Raw genomic sequence first — 19,398 nt, 5'->3', positions numbered from 1 at the left:
AAGGTGAAGAGCAGGGACACAACAGCCACAATGGAATTCTGAGGGGAAACACTGGGTGATCAGTTATCGATCAGTGGGGGAGGGTAGACAGTCAGGTGGTATGCTAAATAAGGGCACTTGCTGCCTGGTGACCCAGAGGAGGAAAGAACACAAACAGAAATTTTAGTCAGTAGCCCACAGCAAGCATAATGAAAATTAATAAATTCCAAGAGATAAAGGAAAAGGATCTCTCTGAGATCCTTAAACAGGGGTGGGGGTGGGGGTGGGGGGAAGTGCTTTAAGAGTGTAAATAACCAGGCTCATTTCACAGTGGAGAAAATAAAGGAAATGGGGATTAAAACATCTGTGCTTTTGCCACTGACCAAGTATTTCTATCTGTAGGGATCAAGGCGGATGAAGTGACAGCCATATGACCAAAGTACTAACTGTTAATTGAGACAAGGCATCCCCTACCTATTACACCAACATCCTCAATTCCTGTGATCAGTCCTCATATGGTATCATTTCAAGGGCCCTTATCATCCCACTCATGATTTTCTGGATGTCCTCCAGTTTGCCAATGCTTTTCTTAAAATCTGTGACTCAAAACTGAACACAAAACTCTGAATATGGTTTGACTAGGACAGATTACAGCTCTATTACCTGCCATATTCAACAAACCATTCCTCTCCAAATGCAACCTAAGATTTCGTTATGTTTTGGGGGTTGTTTTTGAGGTCTTGGGTGGTGGGGTTTTGGGGGGAGGCTGCCACGTTTAGCCTTATTCATATTGTCCTCTAAAATCCCCAGCTCTTCTGCTTACATATTAAATGCCTAATAGGCACTTAATAAATGTTTACTGGCTATTTCCTACCATTATCCTCTTCCTTTTTGTAATTATTATTGTTACCCAAGATAAAGCATCTTGAATTTTTGACTATGGAATACTCATCAACTCTGTGGTTCTATCAGAAATAAAGCTTACAGTACTATCAGGCCCATAGATTCCAAATATTCATAACAGCACTTTTTGTGGAAGAAAAAAATTAGAAATAAAATAGATGTCCATAAGTTGTGGAATGGCTAAACAAACTGTGCTATAAGAATATAATGGAATATTAATGTCTTGTAAGAAATGATGAATGAGATGAATACAAAAACACAGAAAGATCTACATGAACTGATGCAGAATGAAGTAAGCAGAGCCAAGAAAGTAACATACACACTAACCATAATTATGTAAATGGAAAGAACTACACACCTAAAACCAAAAATGAATTCAACAAAACCATAAAGATCAATCAAGCAGGAGCTGAATGGAGAAATATGAATGGAGAAATGGAGAGGAAACTCCTAACTTACCCTTTGTGGAGGTGAGCGACCCACAAGTGTTATGCAGTGCACATATTTTCAGATTTTTGCAATGTATGCGTCAATTGTGCTGATTCTTGCCCTTCTCTAAAAATACTACTTTTCATATAGGATGGCTCTCTGAGAGGGGAAAGGAGAGCAATACTTGGGATAACTGTGGTTATATAACAAACTGAAAATAACAATAAAAACTTATTTTTTTAAAAAGTCTTAGGGGAAAGCTCTGTTTTTAGCTTGACATACGGAAAAGTTTTCAAACCATGAGAGATATCCTAAAGTACAACAAACTACCTTAGGAAGCAAGGGGATCTCCATGCAATTTACATTAGCCAGCATGTATTAAAAGCCTGTGTATGGGGCATTTTACTAGGCATTAAGGATACAAAGAAAAATACAAAACAATCTCTGTTTCAAGGAACTTATATTTTATTAGGGAAACATTACATATACACAGACAAATAAGAAACAATCAATCACTAAACATGTATTAAGTACCTACGAAGTGTTGGCATTGTCCTAGGTGCTAGCAATATAAAAACAAAAATGAAACAATTTCTACCCTCAAGGAATTTACATTCTATAAGGGAAAAGATACTTAAACACATATAGCATACACGAAGTAAATTTTTTTTTTTTAATGGGGCAAGTGACAGGGGACAGAAAAGGCCAAAGAAGTAGCATTTGATCTGAGTTTAGAAGGAAACTAGGGATTATAAGAGGCAAAGTTTAGGAGAACCTGCTTCTGGAGATGGGAGATGGCCAGATGGCCAGTGTGGAAAGGCCAGGGACGGGGGATGAAGTGAGGTGAACAGGAAAGTAAATTTGGCTAAAACAAAAGTAACTTTAGGAAACAGTACTAATAACTGAATGGAAAAGTTTCAAGGAGAAGGTGGCCCCTGAGCTGACCATGTAAAGGGAAAGGTGAGGAAGGGGTAGATTCCCAGAATAAGGAACCTTTGCAAAAGCCCAAAGATGTACCACAGCTTGCCAAATTCAGGAACTGTTAGGCAGGCAGGTTGTAATGTAGAGTACATTAAAGGATAACATGAAATAAATATGCAAAGTATAAGCCAGATTGTAGAGGGCTATGAATGCCAGGCTTACAAATTTCTATTTAATCCTTGACAAAGGTTTTTAAACTAAGGGACGTAGACTTTCAAGGGGTCCATGAGATCAAGTGAAATAATATTTGTAAAGTGCTTAGCCCAGTACCCAGCACATAGTAGTTATATAAATATTTATTCCCTCCCCCGGCCTCTCCCCACCACCAACAACCATGAATTTTAGGGGAGGGGGGGCGTCTATGAAATTGGATAGGGAAAAAAGTTATATCTTTATTTTCACTAACCTCTAAATGGTTTAGGATTTCCTTCAATTATGAACAAAGGTAACAAAACATTCTGAAAAGAAATCCACAGGCTTCACTACACTGCCAAAGGGTATGTATAAGGACACCTATACTAGAAGTAATAGGAACCCACTTAAGATAAAGTCAGAGAGTGGCATGGTCACTCCCAAATCTTAAGGAAATTAATTTGGCAGCTGCATGGAAGATGGATTGGAGAAGGGAAGAGATTCACAGGGAGATCTATTAGAAGGTCTATTCAAGCTGGATGACCAATGGTCAGGAATGTCATAAAGGGTATCCTTGGGGCAGCTAGGTGGCACAGTGAATAGAGCACTGGCCCTGGAATCAGAAGGACCTGAGTTCAAATCTGGCCTCAGACACTTATCACTTTCTAGTTGTGTGACCTTGGGCAAGTCACTCAACCCCAATTGTCCTGCCCTCCTCCCTCCAAAAAGCAAAATAAAATAAAATATATCCTTATTCATGTGTGGCTGGGCTAGCCACCCTTCCAATTCTGAGATTCCAGTCTGGTGGGGTGGCATATCTCTGTAGCCTCTGACCTACCAGGAAGACTGAGGCTGAGCTGCAGCAGGGCTAAAGCTGACTGGCTGTCCACACTAAGCCCAGCACCAATCTGGCAAACCCTTGTGGGAGGGTTGGGGGGGGGGGAGGCAGGAGGTGCTAAGGAATGGTGAAGCAGACTCAATCAGAAACAGAGTAGGTCAAAGCTTCTATGCTAATTAACATTGAGACTGGATACATGAATGCTCAACACATTGATTCCATAATTCTGTGAACACATGTGCAGTATTTAGATATGTCCATAAGTTAAACTGATATCTCTGAGGAGGGAAGAGACTGTCTATTAATGAGCAATGAACAGCACCTAGAACAATGCCAGACGCATTATATTCACTAGCACCTAATTTAATAAGGTTAGTTATTATTGTCTCATGTTGTAATCATATACTCTGTGAGGGAATAGTAGAGAAAGACACACATCCTGCCATCATAAATAAGAGATAGATACAAGGTAAAAGATTTAATTAAAAATTATTATTCTCAATGATTTAGTGGTTTTTTTTCTTTTTACATTTGTTACATTCATTATTGAGGAAAATACTGAAAGACATAGACAAGAATCCCATGAAGTGAAAAGGCAAAGATGGATTGTAATCAGCACCAGGGGAGAGAATGCCAAATATCCATGAGATCAGAGTTCCATCAAAGTAGTGAAATGCAAATAAAATCACTATGGCTACATTTGTGGGGTAAGGAAAACTAATGGAAGAAACAAGAACAAAGTAAATAGGAGCGAAGAATAAACAATAAGAAGGAATAGCAGATAAGATGGAAGACATGAGAGTAGCTAATCAAAGAAGAAAACCATACACAGAAGCATTCCTAACAGGAAGCAATAACAGGATGTGGACAAAAGCCAACATGGTTTTCAAGCAGAGGACAGGAGATGATTTCAGGATGTGTGAATTACTATACATTTGTTACTGATCAATATCACAAAGGGTCTGTGTCTTATACCAAAATTTTTACTGAGAGTTATTGATTCAACCAGCATTTACTATGTATTATGTATAATACTATGTATTAAATACACAAAACAGTATAATAGACAGTGGGAGAGAGAGAAAGATATTTGGTTTCTGCTTCCATGAAACTTACAGTCTAGTGGATGAGAGGAATGTGTCAGGTGCAAGAGAGACAACACTTAAGCAAATATTCAGTGCTAAAGCATGAAACTCTATTCTGCATTAGTTATTGTATAAGAGGTACAAGTTGTTAAGCAAGGTAAAACGGATGAAAGATCATTTGTAACTAAGACCCAGATAGATAGCAGAAATAGTGAAATTTTCATGGAAGATGTGGGACCTGAAGTAGACCCTAAGGTAGGCCCTGAAGGGCTTCAAAAATTAATTGCAAGGGCAGCTAGGTGGCACAGTGAATAGAGCACTGTCCCTGGAGTCAAGAGGACCTGGGTTCAAATCCGGCCTCAGACACTTAACACAAAAAACTAGCCTTGTGACCTTGGGCAAGTCACTTAACCCCAACTGCCTTCCAAAAAGCAAAAAAAAAAACAATTTTAATCCTCAGTACCATATCTATAGATAGCAAACACTCATACTAACAATGAAAACTCTAATGATGCTGAAGTCTATGCATATCAATCAGCTGCAGATATTTATATCTGCAGATATTTTCCCACTGAAGAAATTAGCTATGAAAGAGTATTCTGCAGACATCCTATGCCTGGTCACACACTGGCAAACAAAGCTAATCAAAGAACCAGGTTTACCTGGCCCACAACAAATCCTTGCAAACTTCAACTGAATTATCCATCCAGTTCAGCAATCCTTTCAGTCACTTATCTTCAAATCACTAGGAAAGTCAGTAGTGATTACTCTAAGCCTTCTTCATCAAGCCTCCCATCCCATCCCATCTCATTTCTTTACTTCTAAAGGTCTCTTTCTATACCCATCTTCTTTTCCTTTCTTCTGATCTCAGAAGAATTCCTTTTTTTCAAATCTAACTCTCCACCTGTGCTCTCAATCCTACTTCTTCCACCTCTTCCACGATCTTGCTCAAATAACCCTTCTCTGTTAAGCATCTTCAGTATCTTCCTTGACAGGGGTTCCCTCCCCTCTGCTCCTAAATAGGCATAGATCTTCTACATTTTGGAAAAGTCATTCAACTGTGCTATCTCATCTAGCCACTGTCCCCTTATTTCTCACATTCCCTTAATGGCCAATTGTGAGTGGTTTACACACGCTCCCTTCACTTCCTCACCCCTCATTTCCTCTTTCAGTCCCAGTAAGCAACTTTCATTTCCACTATTCTAAAGTAAATGCATTTATCAAAGGACACCAATAGCTTCCTAATCACCAATCTAAGGGCCTCCTCTCAGTACTCATCTTCCCTGACCTTTTCCACATCTCTTTTTTTTTAACTGTCTTGTCCCCTGGCCTCTGCTATGTCCTGAAACATTTTAAGGTTTAAGAATGGTTTAAGATTGACCTAGATATGAGGTGGCTAGGTGGCGCAGTGAATGGAGCATCGGCCCTGAAGTCAGGAGGACCTGAGTTCGAATTCTGCCTCAGACACTTGACACACTTACTAGCCGCATGACCTTGAGCAAGTCACTTAACCCCAATTGCCCTCCAAAAAGCAAAAAAAAAAAGAATGACCTACATAGGGTTGCCTAGGTGGCACAGTGAGTAAAGTGTTGGCCCCAGAGTCAGGAGGACCCGAGTTCGGTTCCAGCCTCAGACACTTAACACCCACACAAAAAAACTAGCCATGTAACTAGCCTTGGGCAAGTCATTTAACCCCAATTGCCCTCCAAAAAGCAAAAAAAAAAAAGGCCTAGATGAAAAAAAAATTAGCAAATTGCCAAAAGAATAACATGACTACTATATGCCCTGTAGACTAGGTGGTTTAATGTAGGTTTTGTTGTAAAAGAACCATTGTCTAAGTATCCTTGAGTTCTATAACCCTGGTTCTCCTCCATCTCTTAACTTTAATGGGTCTTCTTCCTCCAACTTCGCAATGCCTAAATGACAGCATTCTCCAAGGTTCAGTCCTTAGCTCTCACCTATAAGGTCTTTCTACTTCTAGTCTCTCTCTACTGTGAGCCTCGTTTTCCCAAAATGTTAATTTGATGACTTGTGTAATTCTTCACTGCCTCTGCAATTCAAATTTCTTAATTTAATGTGCAAACTCCACAACAATCTGACCCCTCCCCATAGGCTTCTCTATACTTAATCCTCCTTTCCTGACAAACTCATCCTGTCCCCACCCTTTTACACATTCCTGATTCTATAACTTTTCCCCAGTTCTGCACTTGTCAAAACCTTTCCTGTCCTTCAAGGAATAGTTCAAAAGCTGCCTATGCAGTGATGGCTTCCTGACTGCCCCATCTGAAAGGGATCACAACTGAACTCATCTGACATTTATTTACTGCCAAATATCACTGTGAGTAAACCCCCTCTACCGATGTAGACCTGACAACTGTTTGGGACATTGAGGGGTCAAATACCCCATCCAGAGTCACAAAGCTAGCCCTGTGTCAGAAGAGGGCTTTGAATCAAAGTGACCCTGACTTCCTATATCATAACTGCCTCACAGAGATAGAGATACAGATGATATAGAGACAGATGATAAGATATAGATATATATATGGATATAAATATAGATGATATAAATATGGGGATAGATGATAGGGATATAAATATATATGGATCAGATACAGCTTCAGATATGCTCATCTTATATGAGTATATCTTATATAACTATAGTACAGTATATCTTATATAACTACAGTACAAAATTTTTAAAGTTATTATTATATAGTATTGTATATTTTTATATGGCATGTGTGTATATATACATATATACATATTTGTGTGTGCACATATATGTATGTATGTTAGTGTGTATATGTAAAATTTCCTTCAACCAGGCTGTAAACTTCTTGTGTTTAGCACAGTACCTTGCATAACAGGTACACAAGCAACATTTGGTAATTGATCACTTGATGAATAAGGTGGCCACCTGGATTCAAACCTTAGATCCAACAATGTTTAATGTGAAGCGATGATGGACAGTTGGAAGCATAAGACAAAGCCTATGAAAACCTCAGAGCAGTGACAGCAACGTACACAACTGAAGAGACAAGACAGTCTTCAGTAATGGGATTCTGGAGGCCAGTCACTCCAAAAAGCATCAAATCTACAGGTCATCTGCCTGATCTGGGGATATCCTGAGAAGTGTATGACACCAGGTAGCCAAAGTAGTTCCTGTAGGATGAAATGAAGAAAGCAGGCAAGCAATTAGAAAGGGGGGAAGCAGGGAAGTCTAAAGAAATCAACACTCTCACCAGTCCAAAAGACTAGGTAAGGGTCATGAGCAGAGGAAGCACATCTTAATTATCTTCACAGCTGCACCAGGACTTAACACACTGCTTGGCACAGAGTAGATGTTTAATTACTGACTGTCAAATGAATGATCACAAAGACTGCCTTGGTTTGGAGAAATCAGAGAGGAGGAAAATATGATTGATACCACTGCTCTGACCACAATACACCCCCCCCCCCCCCAAAAAAAAAAAAACACTATAAAATGTTGACAACTTCAATCATCATCCATAAGCAATGTAGCCAAGATGGCCATTCATTTCAGTCCTTACCAGCCAGTTTATACAGGAAGCATATGACCATATAAGTGAAATATTAATGTTATCTAGAGATTCTCTCTCCTTCCCTCCCTCCCATATCCTCATTTCACCAATGTCAGAAGGACAGAGAAATTCACAGTACCCTAGAAAAGGATAAATCCTCTCTGACTGACACAACTTTAGAGACTCATTTTAGAGACTAAACAACTTAATGTTTCTATCAATACTCTAATACCATGGGGGTAACTGTTAAAAGCTCTGTTAAACTGTTAAAAGGGAGCTCCCAGGGTCTCTATCTATACTCTCCAGTTGGGGAGGGTAAGAGAACCAGATTAAAATGTAATTGGGAAATATTTAACAAATAAATAAAAATATAATAGAGCATGGACAAAGTTAATTATGTGGTTTTCTAAGTCAATATAAAGCTGGCAGGATTTAGTGATTTTTTTTTTTAGTTTGACATCATTGATCTATACATCTATACTCAAGAAGTAACACAGCTCACAGAATTTTTTTTTAAACCTGTCAAAAATCATTTGGACTACAAGGTTTCTAGTTAACGCACAAATTCTGCATTGGCTCTGCACACCCACTGATAAACTAAATCATCTCCTCCCTCCTTAAGACAAATCCTCACCTCTTATTTTTCTGCACTTATTAAGAGGTTAAGGAAATATTAATTTTTAGCTATAGCAAATACCCTCTGCATCTTCTTCCCTAACTCTGCCTCTACCCAAAAGAAAAAAAAATTCCAAAAATTCTCGTGAAGAACAAATAGGAAATTAAAAGGAGACATAAAATATACTCTTTGTTTTTTAAAACCCACTGCCTGATTCCCATCAGGTCCACTGTTGGCATCTCCTTCTCTTCCATACTCTTCCCCTGTAAGATCAGGAGCAACTTGAAACCAGTCTTTAATGAGGAAAAAAGCAGGAGAAGCTGAGAACCTCGTTTAAGTTTCTCCACTAAGGAAAACAAATATACTGTAACAGATGAAAATAAGCACAAATCCAGATAGCCGGGCAGAGCCAAAATAAATTTAGGCAAATCTAAGGAAAACGGGTCAATGGATCTAAGCAAAGGTTGAATGACTATGTTCTTCCTTTTTATTTTGATCTCAGTTTCAAGAGAGTTTATGGAGAAATTAAATGTTATAAGCAAATATCCTGTGTTCTTTAACTCTATTAAGACGGAAAGCAGGAATGACCAAAAGAGAAAAAACTCAATGGGTCAAGAATTTCTTTTCAAAAACTATTAGATTTTTAAGACTACTGTGAATATTTTGGACCCAGTCTGCTTTAGAAAATCTTTGTGTATGAATCACATCCACCCATTAGACTGTAAGCAATTTGACAAGTTAGGATTGCCTTTTCTCCCCCACCTTTGCATCCTTAGCTACCTAGCACAGTATATAGTAGGTATTTATTAAATCTTTGGTGAATGTTTAATATTTTATCTCTCTACCATCCATATCCCTGCCAAAACAGGTCTCAAAACATCCTACCACACCCCACGTCCTCCTACCCCTAGAAAGTCTTCCATGACTGACTCAAGATGTAGGTTCATTCCTGCACCCAGGAATTGTTATAATTGTTATAATAACAATGATAATAATAACATCTAGCATTTATATAGTCCTTTAAGATTTGCAGAGCACTTATATAGGATCTCATTTGATCTTCACCACACTTGGAGGTAGGTGCTGTTACTATACCCATTTTGTGAATACGAAAATTGAGGCAAACAGAGGTTAACTGACTTGCCCAGGGTCACGAAGCTAGTAAGTGGCAGGATTTTAACTGAATCCAAATCATGTATTCTCTCCACTATCCTGCCTAGCTCCCAATTTACACTACCTTAACTCTGCACTTTTTAAGTTTTCTGTTCCATGTGTTACCATTGTCACATTTACATTATAAATTGCTTTAAGGCACAGACACATATTTTTTTTTCCTTCACCCTCCTCCTAGGCTTATTATTTATCATTAGCAACATCTCAGAAAAAAAAAAAGCAACTCATATTCACATACAGTTGCACAAGAGCTTTCCTATCGACCACCCCATGATGAGCTAATGTGAGTATTGTTACCTCTTGTACAGATGAGGAAACTGAGCTTCAGAGGCTAAGTATATTAGCCATGGCCCCATAAATAGTAAGTACAAGCTGGGACTTGAACCCAGCCAGGTCTTCTGATCCTATAGAAATTATGTCCAAGTCTCTAATTTTTCTAAAATTCTCCTTTAATATTTATTTCCAGTGAATCCCTTCAGTTAATAATTTTACAATTACCAATACTAAAGGCTAGGTACAGCAACCTTCCTACAAGTGCCAGAAAAGCAATTCTCTAAATCTTTCCTGCACACAGCACCAATGTTAGAGGCACCCCGGTATTTATTAATAGTAAGGATGCTCTCCAGTACACTCAAAAGGAATCCATCAAAAACTGATGAGGCTGGCTGTAGACTCATTTGGGAAACCAGACAATTCAGATCATTCTAGTCCTGATCTCTGATAATCTAACTACTAATTCATCATCATTTATTAATTCCAGGAGACTTTTGTTCCAGGCCCTAAATAATTTGTCAGGCTGATTTTTATCTGCAAGGTGATCCATATGTTCTACAAAGAAAAACAGAGGATTTGGAGATAAAATGAGTTCTTCATTTTGGATTGCATGTAAATTTTGGGGATAGTACCCTGAGGATTTAACAAGGAGAGAACCCTAAATATCATTTCCATCTCCTATAATTCACTTGAAAATCAATAAAATATCCTAAGTGCAGTGGTTTCCAATCCAGTCTCCTAGCCTCTTTCCTCTCCAATCCACCCTCCAAATAACTCCGAACAGCTATTCCTAAAACACAGATCTGACCCTATCATTTCCCCTCCCCCTCATCAAAAATATCTTTTAAAACTCTCTATTGCCATCTTCAGAGGTCCTGATCTATATCTTGCCACTGAACCTAGATGACTCTGGAGGTGAAAGTGAGGCTGGTGACTTTGCACAGCCCTTCCTCACTTAAATCCAGTTCACTTGCATGTCACGGCATCACCTCCCTGATGTCATAGTCCTCTTCAAGAATGAAGGACAAACAACAATTATCTCTAGGGGGAAAAGAATTAATCCTCACCCTGAAAACTAAAGGCCTCCATGACCTCACTCATGTCTTTCTAGTCTTATTTCCTTTCTAGCCAAACTTATTCAAGTCCTCTATTTTTGAAATGTGCCACCCTTTTAACCTCCATCTCCTAAAATCCCCCAGCAAGTGCTTGCTGTCTATCTAAACCAAGGAATAAAAAGAAAGCGATTTGTTTTCCAATCAGAAATACAACAAGCTTGCAGAATGTATCTCCATTTCAAGAAAATAACTGGTTACCACTGATTGGTACTCCAAAATTTAAATTATAAATCAATTATGGGGCAAAGCTAGGTGGCACAATGAATAGAGCACTGGCCTTGGAATCAGGAGAACCTGAGTTCAAATCTGCCTCAGGCACTTACACTTACTAGCCATGTGACGTTGGGCAAGTCACTTAACCGAAATTACCCTGCCTTCCCCCCTCCAAAAAGAAAATTATGGGTCAAAGCATTTGGGAGAGAGCATTCTCACCTCTTTATGGTTAGAAACGAAAAATGTCAAGTGTTGTAGACCCCAATATACACACACTCTGGGAGAGTTGCCTGAGTTAAGTAAATAGAAACACAGAATGCAATAACGGATAGATTTAAACCCAGATCATCCTGGGTTCCTATTAATTATGCTGCTGGGGCTCCAGCCTATCTTTCCAGATTGATTACTTATCATCCTCTCTCATGACCTCCTAGGCTCCAATAAAAGTGACCTATTGGCTCTTCTCAGTTGTTTGACATTCCATTTCATGTCCTCCCTGAATTTGTTCAGACTTTCCATGGTTTTGAATGCTCTCTCTTCACTCAAGTTATAGGAACCCCTAAATTCCCTTCCAGGCACTATTAAGTGTCATCTCTTCTAAGAGGCTTTTTTTGAGTTCCTTCATTACTCCCCACTTCCACAAGTCAGAAAATAACTTTATATTCATTTTGTATAGATAATTCATTTACTAATCTATTAGCATGTTATATCCTCCCCACCTCCCCAATGTAAACTCCTTGAGGACAGCAACTGACTTTTATATTTGTATCTGCAGGGGCTAGAACAATGCCTGGCATGTTTACTGATGTATTAAAAGATAACTTATATACTTTAGAGGAGGCAGCATGTGTAGGAATTCTCACTCTGGAACAAGAGGATGCTAGTTTAATTCCTGGACACTCACTATCTTTCTGACTCATGACATCTTTATAAGTTCCAGTTTCTGAGCAAGTAAAATGAGAGCACTGTACTAGGTGACCTTTAAGATTTCTTCCAACTCGGGGCGGCCAGGTAGCACAGCGAGTAAGAGCACCGGCTCCAGTGTTGAGAAGACCTGGAGATCGAGGCCCGGGCTCAGACACTTAGCACCCACCCAGAAACACCTGGCCGTGTAACCTTGAGCAAGTTACTTAACTCCAATTGCTTAGGGGCGGCCAGGTGGCTCAGCGAGTAAAAGCACCAGCTCCAGTGTTGGGACGAGCTGGAGATCAAATCCCAGGCTTGGACACTCAGCACCACACCCAGAAATAACTGGCCTTGTAACCTTGAGCAAGTTACTTAATCCTGATTGCTTAATTTAAAAAAAAAAAATTTCTTCCAACTCTAATTCCGTGGATCTTTTTGCCTCTCTAGGGAAACAAAGACATATAGTATGTGTTAGTTTGTGTGTGTATATTAATCTCTCTGGGCCTCAGTTTCCTCATCTATAAAATGAGAGAAGTGGACTAGATGACCTCTAAAGTCCCTTCCAACAGAAGGGATCTTATGACCTAAAGAATTCATATACATATATAGGGGCTGAACTTGTGTTTTCACTACCATGAGGAAACTCCCTCTACCAGTGCAGATGGCACCTTCCTTGCAATTTATATTCTTAGCTTAGAGAGAAGCCTAAACTTTAGGCTCACTCTTTACTAGCTGTGTGACCCTGGGCAAGTCACTTCATACAAATACTTACTTTGCCTCACAATTGACTTTTAATTTTTATTAAGTTACCAAGCACTTCATTTCTCATGATGAGAGTCCCATAGGCAGTGTGTGGCAGAAGTAAGACTTGAACCTGGGTCTTCCTGGCCCCAAGGCTAGCTCTCTATCCACTACCCAAGTAGTCTCTCCACAAGTGAGTATACACAGACAAGTAAACTAAGAGGGTATATAATATATCATGCAAGTTTTAAGATTTAAGAGATTAAACCTGCACCGAGCCTTTCAGGACACATTGCATGTGTTACATGTTTGTGTACACTTACTATGTGCTATTTTTATCCCCATGTTACAGATGTGGAAACTGAGGCAAACAGCCGTTAAGTGTCAGGTGCCTACTTTGAACTCAGGTGCAGATGAATACACACAACACTGTTTTCCAGAGCAGCCCAGCCTAGGAAAGCACTCCTAAAGGCACAAGGCACTTCCTTCCAGGCACAGGCTTTTTTTCCCTCCCCGGCACAGGCTTTTTTTCCCTCCCCAAGCCCACTTGCCCAAATCAGAAAGCTTCTCCCGTGGCTCTCCCCCAATCCGCAGAGCCCGATCCTCCTTCGGGGTGGGTCTTTAACTAACTCCCGCCCACCCCCGGCCCCGTCACTAGCCAGCCTGAGGTGTCTCCGCTCCCTTCCCCAGGTGAAACCCACCTCCCCAAGACCACCTGGTCGCTTTCACGCATCTCCTTCTCCGCTACCCTACTCCTAAGGAGGAACAAGGATGTGGGTAGACGGGAGATAAGGGTAGAGAGGCCAGAGTTGGAGAGGTGTGTTCCCAAGTACGCACATCCCTCCATGGCAACCCTTTTAACACGTGGGTTGGAGCCCAGGGGTTGGGACTAGAAAGGTGGTCCCGCCTCCAGCCTGGTAGCTGGGATCGGGTCCCCCTCTCCCGCTGTCCTTGTACAGTAACTGGGGAAGGGCAAGCTCCTTGCCACTTCTCACCTCCAGGACATTCGGCGCCCCTTCTAGCCTCCATCCTTCTGCCCCTCCCACTCCCTGCCATGGCATCCCTGGCGATGTGTCTGGTGCTCACACACAGGTGACCAAGTTTGCCCCGTACCTGCACAGGCAGCGCTCGCAAACTAAGCCCCGGCTCCCTTTGCAGACCGTGTAAGCCAACGGCTCCGACCTGAAGAGCAGCTCCCCGGGACGCAGCGGAGCCACAGCCCGGAGTCCGTTCCCCCTGCTCGGGCTCCTGAATTTCTCCAGCTTGGACGTCTCCATCTCCTCTCCAAGGTAAGGTACCGCGCACTCAGCTCAGCCTTCTCACCCACTAGCTGAGCGAGAACTCCCGGGCTCCCAGTGCACCCGCGCCTGCGCCTTACACTCGCGCGTAGCCAAGATAGGCGGGGCCAGTTTCCACTACTTTAACAGTCCACTGAGCATGCCCAGGGCCAGAAGGCCAGTCCGGGGACGGTTCCTCAAAGAATCGTAATGCAGATAGCTGGCTTGAGTTCTGTCCCAGCTGTAAAGCACGTCTTGATCCTCAGAGACTCGTCTCCCGGGGATTGTGGAAGATAATCCATCAGAGGAAACTGAGCATCGAGACCCCAGTGTCACAAAACCCAGCCAGGAGAGAATGGAAGGGTCAGCAGTCAAATCCTGCAAAGAGGCCTTCAACTCTGCAGTCATGAAATAATACTAATGAAATAATGAAATAATAGCTAGCATTATATATAGCACTTTAGGTTTGTAAAGCAAGTTACAAATATTGTTTTATTTATTCTCACCACAACCCCTATAAAACCCCTATAAAAGTATGTGTTATTTATATCCCCACATTACAGATGAGGAAACTGAGGCAGAGGTTAAATGACTGGCCCAGGATCACTACAGGAGTGTCTGAGACGGGATTTGAACTCGGGTTTTCCTGAATCCAGATCCGGGAGGCTATCCATTATTCCCCCCCTGGCTGCCTTGGAGTAGGTTGCCTGGAAGAAAACAGTTTCCATTGAGATATAGGGTTGTAGCCAGATGGCAAGAGATTAAAAGTAAGGGGCAGTCAGGCGGATTATTGCCATGGGCCTGCAGTCTGGAAGATCTGAGTTCAAATTCCACCTCAGACACTAGCTGAGTAACCCTGGACAAGTCACTTAACCCCATTTGCTTCAGTTTCTCATCTGTAAAATGAGCACACACTGGAGAAGTAAATAGGAAACTACTCCAGTATCTTTGTTATGTAGAGTTGAAACTGAGGACAATAACAAAGGGAGGTGGGGAATTACCGTGTAGAGAGACGACCAGAAAGGACTATTTGTTTTTAGCAGACTTTCAGATGCCTCTTTTCTGAAATCATCTAAAGTCCAAAGCAGTTGAAACAAGATGGGAGCTATTTACAGGAGTGTGCTGTTTGAGACAAATCCAGCCTCAGACATCTATGTGACCATGTTTCTTCATCTATAAAATGGGAATAATAATAATAATAATAGCACCTACCTCCCAGAGCTGTTGTGAGGATCAAAGGAGATAATATTTGTAAAACACTTTTTAAACCTTTAATTGTTATATAAATGCTATTACTACTACTACTACTACTACTATATAGATAATCCATCCAAATGCAGGTTGTGATCAGACAATAGACACTATTCATTCACTTGATCTTTCCTATGTGGATGGTCAAGCCAAACTACTTTGACAAATAATGACATATCTCTCCCAGGAGATAGTGTTCCAGGGCTTGATATAATCACCACAATGTAATCCAGAAACAGAAATATCTGAAGGACCTTACTACTGACAAGGAATCCATCTTTGACCTAGACAAAACACTGGTTTTCCTCCATCACAGCAGTGGACATTATGATTGAGGCTACTTTTCCCTGTTTTGTGCCTCATTGATGTTTCTGATAAGTGGATTGTTGAATGGGGTGATTTCTATTGTTATATATTTCAAAGAATCTTGAATGCATATACAGATGACATATACAGATTTGTTGAAAAGGAGCCTTAAGGCAATATTTTGTTCTATAGAATCTTGTGGTTTTTCCCACACAAAAACAACAAACAAAAAACATAGTGGGATCTTATAGTATGTACAATATAGATTCTATATCTTTCATTTTTCATTAGAGGAACCAGAATCAAAGAATTCCTTGGAGGAGAAATTTGTTGTATCAATTGATGGACCCGGTCCTTCTAGAGCTATCAAATGGTAAAGATGCATTCCATATTTAGATGTCAATTTCAAAAAACCTATTTGTTCTATACTGAAACCTTCATCAAGAATACCCTCAATTTAAAAAAGAATACCTTCAATTCACATATAAATGACTCTCATTTTCTCTTTTCAGTTCAGAATTTTAAGAAAGTTTTTTTTTTTAAAGAAAAAAGTTATTGGGGCAGCTAGGTGGCGCAGTGAATAGAGCACCGACCCTGGAGTCAGGAGGACCTGAGCTCAAATCTGTCCTCAGACACTTAACACAAAAACTAGCCATGTGACCTTGGGCAAGTCACTTAACCCCAACTGCCCTCTAAAAAAAATAAATAAATAAAAGCAAGAAAAAATTATTGCGGTCTTCTTGTTGGTGATGAGTTTTCAGATGTTCCCAAAGAGCAAAATTGTCTGGATGGCGACAAAATGTAAGCCATAACTAAAGGTGGATAAGTTTTTAGGATAGTGTACAACAGTCCACGTATGTAATATGTTATTTTTTTTTCAAATGCTTTATTAACTTCTGATTTACATCATTCATTTCTGCCACATTTTGAGTTACAAATTTTCTCCCCGTTTTTCCTCTACCCACTGCCCCAAAATAGCAGTCCCACAGGATATCCCCTCCTCCAGTCTGCTCTCTCCCATATCTTCCCCCATACCCCTTTCGACTTTTCCATTGGATCTCTATGCCCCAGTGCCTGTATATCTTATTTCCCAATTACATGTAAAATAGTATTAATAATAGTATATGTATATATACATATATATACATACATATATATATATTTGAGTATTTGATTTTAAAAACTTTGAATTGCAGATTCATTCCCTTCCTCCCTTGTCTCCCACCCTTTCTTGGAAGATAAGCAGTTCAGTATAGGTTGTACATATGTGGCTAATGCAAAAGAATAACATAGTAGATATATTGTAAAAGACTGACTGTATTTCCCTCCCTCCTATCCCACCTCCCACTTGTTCTATTCTCTACTTTGATCCCGTCCCTTTTCAAAAGTGGGTACTCCCAACTTCCCTCCCCCGCAGCCTGCCCTCCCTTCCATCATCCCCCTCTTATCCCCTTCCACCCCTACTCTCCTGGAGGGTGAGATACCCTATTTAGTGTGTATTTCATTCCCTCTTCAAGCCAAATTCAATGGGAATAAGGTTGACTCATTCCCTTTTGCCTTCCTATTCTTCCCCTCCATTGTAACCATTTTCCCATGCCTCTTCTATGAGATAGTTTATCCCATTCTGTCTCTCCCCATCTCCTCTCATTATATTCCTCTCTCACCTCTTAATTTCATCTTTTAAGTATCATCCCTTCCTGTTAAATTGGTCTGGTGCCCTCTATCTATGTGTACCTGTAAATATATATACACACATTCACATATGTATTCATATGCCCATATACCCTCATATATAGACATATATATGTATGTATATATATATATATATATATTTCTATTTCTATTCCCTTCAACTACTGAGAAAAGTTTCATAAGTTACAATTATTGTTTTTCCATGTAGGAATGTTAATAGTTCAACATTGATAAGTTCCTTATGATTTCTTTTCCTTGTTTACCTTCTCATGCTTCTTGTATCTGAATGTCAAATTTTCTATTCAACTCTGGTTTTTTCATCAAGAATGCTTGAAAGTCCTCTATTCCACTGAATGACCATATTTTCCCCTGAAAAATGATACTCAGTTTTGCTGGATAGATGACTCTTGGTTTTAATCCCAGGTCCTTTGACCTCCAGAATATCATATTCCAAGCCCTTCAATCCCTCAGTGTAGAAGCTGCCAGATCCTGGGTTATCCTGATTGTGTTTCCACAATATTCAGATTGTTTCTTCTTGGCTGCTTGTAATATTCCCTCCTTAATCTGGGAATTCCGCAACCTGGCTATAATATTCCTATATTTTCTTTTGGGGATCTTTTTCAGTAGGTGATTGGTGGGATTCTTTCAACCTCCATTTTGCCCTCTGGTTCTAAAACATCAGGGCAGTTTTCTTTGAGAACTTCCTGGAGGATGATTTCTAGGTTCTTACTTTGATCATAGCTTTCAGGCAGTCCAATAATTTTTAAATTATCTCTCCTGGATCTATTTTCCAGGTCAGTGGTTTTCCCATGAGATATTTCACATTGCCTTCTCTTCTTTCATTTGTTTGGATGTTTAACAGCATCTTGATTTCTCATAGTCATTAGCTTCCATTTGCTCCAATCTAATTCTGAAGCAATGATTCTCCTCAGTGAGCTTTTGAGATTCTTTTTCCATCTGGCAAATTCGACCTGTTAAGGCATTCTTCTCCTCATTGCCTTTTTGGGACTCTTTTGCCATTTGAGTTAGTCTATTTTTTAAGGTAGTATTTTCCTCAGTCAGGCTATTGACTCTCATTTCGTAATTTTCTTGCATTGTTCTTATTTCTCTTCCCAATTTTTCCTCCACTTCTCTTATCTGCTTCTTAAGGTCCTCTGTGGCCTGTAACCAGCTGAATTAATAATAGTCCATAGTTAATAAGATTGTGAGTTCATTCTATCCTTTGTGTGACCTGAACTTGTATCACATGACTTAGGAGCATACCCCAGGAACTAGACCCTCCTGGAATAGACAGTACTGTGAGAACTGGCTATTCTCTGAAGGACTGTTACTTGATAACACCTATGAAAAACACTTGCTGCTCATCCCGGTTGCACAAACACCTGAAAGAATTTAGCAATATCTGGCAAGGAACCAATTATCTTGACCCCAAGCTTTCTTTGTTCTTCTCCCATGAAAGTCCCCGATCCCCTGAGCCTCTTCGGAATCTCACCCATGGAGAGGACGCTCTGCCTGGGACCCTCCCATTCGGGACTCAAAGGCTGTACCCAGGGATTCCCCAGCCATGTTGATAGAGAGTTGGTGCTTCCCCGAATTGGTGATGTTTTCTTTCTCTTCTCTTAGTATTCTTATTTTTTATTTTGGTTGTGCTTGCTTTAATTGTGCTAGGAATATTGTATTGCTGGTGCCGATTTAAGCTTCCTTGTTTCTGTGTTAAATAAAACTCCTTCTCCTCTTAAGACTGTGTCGTTTGTGGGAGCAAATATGAACCAATACCAAAATCACCATAACACCAGCTCATATTTTCCTTTGAAGATTTTGGTGCAGGAGTTCTGACTTCACTGTCTTCCTCCTGTACCATGCTTTGATCCCTTTTGTCCCCAAAATAGGAGTCTAATGTTGGAATCTTCTGCCTGCTTTGTTTCCTTTGCCTGGTCATGTCACCC

General features: G+C 40.2%; 1 protein-coding gene across 2 annotated transcripts in view; it reads right to left on the bottom strand.

Annotated features, from left to right (window-relative positions):
* The window catches only part of SMYD3 (SET and MYND domain containing 3), a 1,085,127-nt gene extending 1,070,810 nt beyond the window's left edge, over positions 1–14,317 (bottom strand). For both annotated transcript variants that reach the window (XM_069069136.1, XM_069069138.1), the window contains exon 1: positions 14,040–14,317. In XM_069069136.1, the coding sequence (XP_068925237.1) occupies positions 14,040–14,203 (164 nt within the window). In that variant the 5' untranslated portion in view covers positions 14,204–14,317. The remainder of the gene's footprint in view (positions 1–14,039) is intronic.
* Between the last annotated feature and the right edge of the window lie 5,081 nt (positions 14,318–19,398).

This window comes from Petaurus breviceps, unplaced genomic scaffold (genome assembly GCF_028583685.1).
Source record: "Petaurus breviceps papuanus isolate PSGF00001 unplaced genomic scaffold, PetGlider_PUasm1.0 90778, whole genome shotgun sequence".
NCBI lineage: Eukaryota > Metazoa > Chordata > Mammalia > Diprotodontia > Petauridae > Petaurus > Petaurus breviceps.
The sequence above is the reverse complement of the archived record's forward strand: the minus strand, read 5'-3'. Positions and strand labels throughout refer to the sequence as shown.